The sequence below is a fragment of the Mauremys reevesii genome, linkage group 7, assembly GCF_016161935.1.
Source record: "Mauremys reevesii isolate NIE-2019 linkage group 7, ASM1616193v1, whole genome shotgun sequence".
Classification (NCBI taxonomy): domain Eukaryota; kingdom Metazoa; phylum Chordata; order Testudines; family Geoemydidae; genus Mauremys; species Mauremys reevesii.
The window spans coordinates 98,572,257-98,581,971 of record NC_052629.1 but is presented as its reverse complement, the minus strand read 5'-3'; the positions used below and the strand labels follow the sequence as shown (position 1 = coordinate 98,581,971).

General features: G+C 44.0%; 1 protein-coding gene across 3 annotated transcripts in view; it reads left to right on the top strand.

Annotated features, from left to right (window-relative positions):
- The first annotated feature begins 1,649 nt into the window (after positions 1-1,649).
- Positions 1,650-9,715, top strand: part of TKT (transketolase) — a 34,913-nt gene continuing 26,847 nt past the window's right edge. Inside the window, exon 1 of one of the 3 annotated variants that reach the window (XM_039480900.1) lies at positions 1,650-1,899. In XM_039480900.1, the coding sequence (XP_039336834.1) occupies positions 1,793-1,899 (107 nt within the window). In that variant the 5' untranslated portion in view covers positions 1,650-1,792. Of the gene's footprint in view, positions 1,900-3,257; positions 3,278-9,496; positions 9,638-9,715 lie in introns of those variants that run through there. The other 2 variants (XM_039480901.1, XM_039480902.1) reach the window with 2 other exon arrangements.

Below are 9,715 nucleotides of genomic sequence, written 5' to 3'. Positions count from 1 at the left end.
GCAGTCCTGTGACATACATGTAGTGATGTAGGTACCTAAAACAGGGGTTCTCAAACTGGGGGTGGTCGTGAGATTACATAGGGGGTCACAAGCTGTCAACCTCCATCCCAAACGCCGCTTTGCCTACAGCATTTATAATGGTGTTAAATATATTAAAAATTGTTTTTAATTTGTAAGGGAGGTCACACTCAGAGGCTTGCTATGTGAAAGGGGTCACCAGTAAAAAAGTTGGAAAGCCACTGACCTAAAACATCTCTTATCTCAAATCTTAAACCTGCCACTGGCTGGTCAGCAGTTTGGGAAGTCTGGTGAAATGCACTGGTGGGTGGAGCACAGGTGGGACAGTGAAGTGTATGACCAGACATGCCAAACGGCAAAAAAAAACAACAACCCCACATAAATTGGGCTTGTTTTTGGCTTAATTGGCTTGTGAGTTGCTTCCTGGCTAGTTTTGGGCATGTCGCTTGTTGCTTCTTTTTCTTTTTTTTAATTGGCTCCCAGCAACAGGGGTGCCCCAAGCACGGCAGTCAGGCAGCCTTCGGTGGTGTTTCTGCAGGAGGTCCGCCCCGGTCACGCGGATTCGGCAGCGGTTCTGCAGGTGATCTGCCAGTCCCACGCCGGTGTACCCACCGCCGAATTACCACCAAAACCGTGGCACCGGTGGACTTCCCGCACAAACACCACCAAAGGCGGCCTGACTGCCACCCTCACAGCGACCGTCAGGCTGCCCCCCGCAGCTTGCTGCCCCAGGCATGCGCTTGCTGTGCTGGTGCCTGGAGTCACCCCTGCCCAGCAAGCATGAAAGTTGGGGTACATAGCAGGCCCACCACAGTCCCAGACTGTAGGCTGGGGGGATCTAGTCACATAGAGTGTTGGGGTTCTTAGGGACTGACTTGTTTTGAAACGGGACTAGCATGATTTCTGGCTTATTGTGAAAGTCGGGGTGCTTATATACCACCTGAAAGTTGGCAACTGGTGTATGATAAATTGCAATGCCATATGATAGGCAGCAGTGGTGTGTGTGTGTGTGTGTAGGTGTCTGTAAAAATAGCCCTGGGCTAAGCCTAATAAATAATCGTTTTGAAGTTACTATGCAGAAAGGAATTAATTCAGCTAATCTTTTATCCAAAAGATATAAATAAATTCCTCTATTTTTTTTTAAATAGTTAAAAACAGTGGGGGAGCTTGGGCCTAGTCCCTTTGTTAGATCTAAAATCCCCAAGGCTGCTTTTGTATTCACAGAGTGGATTACAGATCCGTTTTATTTCATCTATTTGTAAGAGGCGATCGAACCTGGGCCCTTCCTAGCAGGGGCCCGGGCGGATTCTGCCCGGGGCAGAGGCTGCAGGATCAGCGCCGCCATCCCTGCCTTGGTGCGCTACACGCGCCATCCCCAGCGTGTCTCGCATGTGCTCGATGGAGCCCGGCCCGGGGACCTGACATGCAGCCGCAGAGGCCCCGTGGCCAGACTGGGCCCTGCTGCCCTGGCAGAAAGCAGCCGCTTCTCCCACCCAGGGGGGCTCAGTGGGGTGAGACCCGTTGCGGGGGCTCTTAGCCTGCGAGTTCCTGGAACAGGACCCAGCCCCCTAATCCCCGCGGCAACCGCCCGCCCCGCTAATCCCCGCGGCTGGCGGGGGCAGTTCCGGGCGCGCTGGCCCCTCCTGTGGGTGGGTGGCCCCGCGGCGGGCTGGGTGTGTCTCGCTCCGAGGCGGCGCGGCGCGGCTTGTCCCTCACTCTGCTCCGAGCCCAGGCCCGACCCGCCGCCCCAGCCGCGCCGCGCACTCCCGCCGCCATGGAGGCTTATCACAAGCCCGACCAACAGGCGCTGCAGGCCCTGAAGGACGCGGCCAACCGGCTGCGCATCAGCTCCATCCGGGCCACCACCGCCGCCGGCTCCGGGTGAGTCCTGGACTGGGGCCTGGCAGCCGCCCCATGGATTCCCGCGCACCCTGCTCCTTCCGCCCCTCCACACTGCTCCCCCCGCCCATCATCGCTGCCCGTCGTGCCAACTGCCCCCCCCCGACCTACCCAGCTCTGCCCCTTCATGCAAACTCGTCGTTTACCCCCCCAGCTCTGCCCCCTCGTGCAGACTGCCCCCGCCCCCATCACTGCTCCCTCCAGACCCACCCAGCTCTGCCCCTCGTGCAAACTCGTCCTTTACCCCCAGCTCTGCCCCTCGTGCAGACTGCCCCCGCCCCGATCACTGCTCCTCCGGACCCACCCAGCTCTGCCCCCTGCCCCCATCATTGCCCTCCGACCCACCCAGCTCTGCCCCTCGTGCAGACTGCCCCCGCCCCCCATCACTGCTCCCTCCGGACCCACCCAGCTCTGCCCCCTGCCCCCCATCGCTTTCCCCTCCGGACCCACCCATCTCGCCCCCCCCCGTGCAAATTGGTCCTTTACCCCCCCCGCTCTGCCCCCTCGTGCAGACTCGTCCTTTATCCCTACCCAGCTCTGCCCCCATCACTGCCCCTCCGGACCCCCAGCACTGCCCCCTCGTGCAAACTCGTCCTTTATCCCCCAGCTCTGCTCCCTCATGCAAACTCGCCGTTTACCCCCAGCTCTGCCCCTCATGCAGACTGCATCGCTGCCCCTCCGGACCCACCCAGCTCTGCCCCTCGTGCAAACTGCCCCTGCCCATCGCTGCCTCCTCCCGACCCACCCAGCTCTGCCCCTCGTGCAAATTTGCCCTCTACCCACCCAGCTCTGCCCCTCATGCAGACTCGTCCCTTACCCCCGCTCTGCTCCCTCGTGCAAACTGCCCCCCAACGGTGCCTCTTCCCGACCCACCCAGCTCTGCCCCTCTCGTGCAGACTGCTCCCTGCCCACCTCTTTGTGCGGACTGTTCCTCTGCAGTCCCCCTATCTCTGCCCCCTATTCATCCTCTATCACTGCCCTCAGTCTCAGGCCTTGCGTGTAATTCTTCCCAGGTCCTCTCCTTCTACCCCTTGTGTCAGTCATCTGTAGCACCTCGCCTCTCCCTTCCTCTGTCCTCCCACTTTCCCAGCCTGCAGGTCACCTGGCCAGTGTAACGAAGCGGGCCAGATTCTGCCCTCTGGTATCTGTGCACCGTCCATTACAGTCTCTGGATTTGAGTTCAGTACCGTCTCCCTGGGGTAGCTCAAAGCAGAATTTGCCCCTTGATTTGCCGCTTGACTGAATTACAAAAGCTGCAGCAGGTTACTGCTGAGCCATGAGTAAGGAGTCTGTTTGCGGTGCTGCATGGTGTTTCTGAGAGCAGCATGCTCCTGTCCTGGGAGCAAATGCACAATATGGGGTGGGCAGACCTGAGAGAATTTTCATCATTAGAAGATCTGGAGTTTTGAAACAGTTGCATTTCCTAAGCTTGCTATGAGCAAAGCTTGTTATATTAGAATCACTGTGAGTGTTAAGTGAACTAGTTGGTTCAGCACAGTGAAGCCCTTTCTGTAGGTGCAAAATGTAGCATTTGAGAATTTATATGGAACCATTTTTAGCACATATCAAAAGACCCAGTGAAAAACCTAATTCACTTTAGTTCTTTCGCTTGTATTAAGTTCTGAGGGATTTGGGGTAGTAGTGTGTGTGGGTGGGGATACATGTTTACACAGTGCCTTAATTTGAGCCAGGGCTGAGCCCTGGCAATCCAGACTTGGCAGTGCCTACCCCTGGCACCTCTGGGCTTACTGCATCAGTAATGAATGTAAATAAATTGCTTGAGCCCCAGCACCTTCTTCATTCCAAATTAATCACTATGTTTATATGTGGATTAGAGATTCATGCAGGGTCTGGGGTGTGCAGTTTTGGGTGGAGGGTTGTACTGTATTGGGTGTATGCAAAGGTTTAGAAGTAAGCTGTGAGGGGAATGGATGTTGATGGGACACGGGTATATAGGGAATGCATGTGTGTGATGAAGATAGTGATAAAAAACCTTTCATGTTGGGGATGTTGCTTCAAAAACTAGCCATCATCAAGGTAGATAACTTAAATATCAGGGATGTATGTTCCCTTGTTTCTGAATGTGCTACTTGTATGGCTATGGCTATATGTTCATGGGGTGTGAGTGGATGTAGTGTTGGGGGAGGGGATTTCTCTGTGTGTTGGGGGAGGGAGGGATTTACACTTTCTTTCTCTGGACTGTTTCCTCTTTTTAGTCATGGATTCAGCTTTGATGATGCAAGATTGGACAGGATTCACATTGAGAAAGCGTGCACTTAACATTTTGACAGTTTAATTATGACCCTTTGGCGGAAATCTGATTGTTAACAAAGTGTGTATAGGTTCACTGTACTAGTAAATATACTATGACTGGAAAGAAAGACCAGGAATGCTAAATTAATGCAGAACTGAAAATCAAAGAATTTATGCCTAGGGCCAAATCTTTTCTTTTTCATTTTGTGCCCGCCAGCTGGAACTAATTCTCTACAGAATTTCAAGTTAGCCCAAATGGGATTATCTGCAAAATGCCTGCAGTCTCAAATGGGCAGTTTACTCAGGCCTCTGGACAGGATTTAGTTTAGACTCTGAAGTTTGTCGGTTCCAGAGTTGGCCTTGCTTTGATTGTGCGGTATGGAAAAAATACTATCTATATTTATTTATATAAAATTAAAGTCAGAGTTTTGGCTGATCATCACACTTAAGCTTTTCCTTGTGGAAGGCCACCTTTTGGTATTCCATCTTTTTGCAATTTACATTTTGTTTACTCCTTTGAAATGTGACTGTAAATGTATCTTTTCAAAAAGAAGAATTGAACAAATAATCACTTGACTACTAAGGCCTTAGTGAGATAGGATAGTCAACCACAAAATATTTTAAAGCTGTCTCTCAATTTGCTAATATCTTTCACTGTGTTTCTGACATAGGCAGTTTTTTACCTTTTGTTTCTGAGAGTGTTGTATTGAAAATTGAAAGTGCAGGGTTGCTTTATGTCACTCCATATACACACTGAGAAGATACTTTTTGGCTTTTTCCTTGTAGCTGCCAAGTCAATGGAAGTTGAGGACGCTCAGTCTGTCACTGGAATAGATCCTTAATTTCAGATGCTTGGTTTGGTCCAGTCTGGGTAGTGAGTTTTGATTGCAAAATGTTCACCAGTTCCTCTTTTTAATTATTAATTTGTTGTTAAAGCTACAACATTTGGGATTGTGTTAGACAATTACACAAAAGTATGTATAGCAAAAGTGGCAGAAGACCCACTAAATATAAGGGGTTTAATTCTCTATTTCATGTTGGTCACATAATAGGTGTCATTGCTTTCCCACAGATGTAATTATTACTGTGTTATGTGTAGGTATATAATACCACAAGGAATTTAGCACAAACTTGGTTCCCTCTTCTGCTCCCCTTCAATTCAGTGGTAAAATTCCCATTGACCTCAGGTATAGCAGGATCAGGGCCCCTCACAGTTTTGAAACAATACCTGATTATTATCCTTAGAAGTGGGAATAGAATGATTTGCTATAGTTTACTTATTTTAAAATATATGAAAAACCATAAAAACGTTTCCTTGAGATTTTATTTATATATAATCAACGAGACTTGGTTATCAGGAAGGATGACACAACAATGCATTTAATAGGAGGAAAGAGAGCGAAGTTTCAAGAACATTCTGATAGCATTAGGGAGTCAAATCAAGCTCACACAGCCAAGTATCTGCATGCACCTGTCCAAATCTTGATTACTTGAACAAGGCAAGAAAAGATATGTCTCTCCGGGTGAGAAAGTAAATAGAGCAGAATGGCCTTTAGCGGCATGATTGTCAACTACATTTGAAAGACAAGCTGAGTGAGATAACATCTTTTATTGGACCGACTTCCGTTGGTGAGAGACACAAGCTTTCTCTCTCACCAAGGGAAGTTGGTCCAATAAAAGATACTACCTCACCCACCTTGTCTTTCTAATATCCTGGGACCCACAGAGCTACAACAACAGTGCATACAAATACTTTTGGTTACAGGCTTATTGCAAAGAAAGACTGTATGTCTGAGTCACATTTTACATTTCACTCTTTTAAGGAGGTTAAGGTTTGGTTTAAAGAGATGGTTTGTGAGCAATAGGATTAAGAAAAAATACAGGAAATGCTTGAAATTAAAGCAGTTAAGAACAAAAAGAGAACTTGTGGACTTCCTTGAAGGAAGTGACTTTGCTTGCAACACAGGTCATAGTTCACAATGTTGTGAGGTGGTAGATATATTAACTAGTTACTGCAGTGTTTTCTCATATTAAACTCTCATTGAAGACAACAGGAGCTTTGCCTGAATGAGAACTAAAGGATCTGGAAACCAGATCCTGCAAGATGATAGTATGTGAAATTTAGAGATGTTAAGGCTGTTCCAGTGAAAAAATGCAGTTTATGGGCAGAGAGGGGTTTTATTTTAACTCTCCTGTTAATCCACTGCAATTATATTTGAAAATAAAAATAGATTAATAAATATAAAAGCAGTATTTCAGTTAACAAAACTACAAAATTTAGGTAATTCAGAATTAAGATTGTTGCTCCTGTTCATTCACCCAAGAGTGTCCATCATTACAGATGTCTGGGATTATGTGCTTCTATTCCTTGTTTTAATAAGTAGTCTTGCATAACTGTACTGATGTCAGTCTTGTTGCTTCACAGTGATGAGTGCAATGCTTGCAAATGAATCTTGCCAGCTTCCTTAAAATTGGGACTCTAAACCAATCACACACAATGATTTATTTTTATTTATTTTCTTGTCCTTTTCGTCAGGTGAGCTTCTGGAATTTTTTTTCCAGCTGGTGCATTTGGCTTAGCTACTTGTGAAGGCTGAGCTGCCATTTTTGACGCTGCATCTTCATTGGTTTTGCATAGAGAAGATGGTCCTTTTATTAATGCCAGCAGTTGATTGGCCAAAGCTGATACAATCTTAACTGTTAGGAGATATGGTGTTTGAGGAAAAAATTAAAGGGTGAACTTCTGCAGTTTTTGAAACAATGGTTTCCTTATAAGATTTGATAAGACTCTTAAAAGTGGAAGCTGCAAGAATTTCTTTAGAAGCAGTTAAATTTCACAACTTGGGGTATGAACAGATCTTGCTACATTAGAATTATAGTTTTTTAGTTTTGGCATTCATTCTTTTTTGGCATTATTGTTCTTTTTAATTAAGCCCTTTTTAGCTGAAGCGTGTAACGATTTACATATGTATCAAGACTGAAAACCTGGTCCCATCAGCAGAGCCAGGATTTCATCTCAAAAGCCGAAGATACAGAACCTAATTCCTTGTAATCTCTTGTTTAATGGAAACAAGTTCAAAAGTGTGGTGGCCCTTCTATAAAAGCCAGCTGGCAATGAAGTTTACAAACCACACCACCTTTCTAATATTCAAAATTGGATGTCCATTCTGAATGAAATCTAGAAGATTATGTATGAATAAAGTAAATATATTATTTGCCATATTTTTCTCTTAATAGTAATTTAAATAACTTATTTTCTAAAGACTTAGAACTAATAAACAATGCCTTGGGTTTTAATGTAATTTAGCACCGGTGGAGCTCTCTGTATTCTAATAAAATTAAAAATGACTACAACAATAAACCGTCATATTTCATCTGATTAAACAAAATTCTGTACACTGGTTTGAGACTGTACATCAGATACTGGAAATCAATCTCATCTTTGGTTATTTTCTATAATTAAAAAGCATTTAATTAACCAATAGTTCTACAAGCATATTTTTGGAGCTCACTTCTTATATTTTTATACATTTTTTATTTTTTTTCACATGCTCACCATTCTAGGTTGCTTAAAACCTTTTTTCCCAAGACCGAGAGTTCATAGAAATATGGTTAAGTATAAAGTTAATACAGTTAAAAGAATGAAAACTTTAAACAAGCATGTAAGGTTTATTGATTAACTCATGTATAAATATTTACTAATATATGTTTGAGTCATGGTCTATACCTAATTATTTTGGTTCCCTGTGTGTGAGTACTTACTTAAGGGGTGGACACTAATCTTTACTCCGCATTTTGCTAGAGTGTTTGCATGTGTCTAACTTACTTCAAATTGAAATAAGAGAGTAGTGCAGGGGCGGGGGAGAAGTGTCACTACCAAAAGGACTTGTATTCTGATTTAAGTTCTACTTTTAAACTGTCTTATGAATGCTAACATGCATGGGAAGTGTAGAAATGGAAAATAAAAGTTTTGCTTTGTGACATTCTTGACTAAACTGTTCTTGCTTTACAAATAGGGCTTCAGGTTTTAAATGAATATCATTAAAAACTTAATGGTAAATATATGTAGACAAGAAAACCACCCTATAATTTGAACACTGGAGTTTCCTTCCAAGCCCAGTGTTGATGTCTACGTAATCACATAGTGACTGCTGAGATCAAGAATAGTCCTATTTCATATCAATAACTGTCTGAAAATTGCTACTTTCAGGTCTAGTAAAGATCCCAAAAATACCTGCTAGGTGGTTGGCAAATAAATGGTGAAAACCAGAGGCCCTGTTTACAGGTGGCTAAAAAATGCCTTCTATTAGGAATGCATTTAATGTTAAGACTATTTTTTCATGTGTATCTTCGGAGACGTTTATAAATCACAGCCAGGTATACAATTCTTTGTGTTCATTTGTTGGGCAATGATACCACAGACTGACTATACAAGGGCGGATAGTAATTTCAGATGGTAATTTATTTAAGTTATGGTAGTGAACACAAGTAACGGTGTAAGAGTACTTTTCTGTGACATTTGAAACACTACAGCCCAACAGTTTGCAATCCAGAGCTGGAAACAAGACTTTTCATGCTTACCCATTTCTGGTTGATATGCTGTGTGGCATGATTACTTCTGAAATTGGGGTGCACATTTCTCTGAGCTTCTATATCAAAGTATGGTTGAAGTATTCCGTTGTGCTCTCGTTGAAGTCTATGGCAAAAGTGCTCCTGACATTAATGGAAGCAAAATTGCCCCCAAAATATATTAACTACTGAAATATGTATTAACTTGCTCAATATATCAGACTGTAAATGTAGAAAATACTCATCTTTCCATTAGTTAAAGATTAAACAAATCAGCATTTTTCAGTTGCAGAACTGACCATGTTTTTAAATTTACTGCAAATAAACTAATAATCATAAGACTATCCCTTCCAATTTTCACTACCTAAAAATTTGTTTTATTGACGTGAAAATAAAATGTGAGGAATGTGTCTTATAAGACACATTCTCTCAAAGTCCCTTTATGTTAACTGCTCTTATGATATAAGAGACTGTAATTGGGATTTATGTAGTACAGTTCTAAATGTCCCAGAGTTCTTTGCAAAAATAAAACGTGCAGCATTTCAAGGGTGAAATTCTCCCCTGTGCAAAAAGGGTCTGCACAAGACATTATACCACACTTAACTCTGCTCACTTAATGTAAGTTCTAAGTGCCATGGAGGCCTCTGCTCATGCCCTCTGCTTCAGGATGAATTTCACTCTTACTGATAAATTTCAGGCACGTATTGCATATTCTCTCTTACACCTTAGAATTGCTGATTGTGATGACATTCCTTGGTATCCAGAGGAATGGAGTGCACAAACATAAGCCAGTGCCCTTATCACTAAGACCTGCATTTTAACATCCACTTTGGTTTAGATACCAAGACATCGGATGCTCTCAAAGTACAGCTAATCAGCAGTAGGATAACAGCAGATGGTAGGGGTTATCAAAAACACTTAGAGTTACATATTTTAATGATGAGGGTTAGAGGACTGGCACAGTGGTATTCTAATT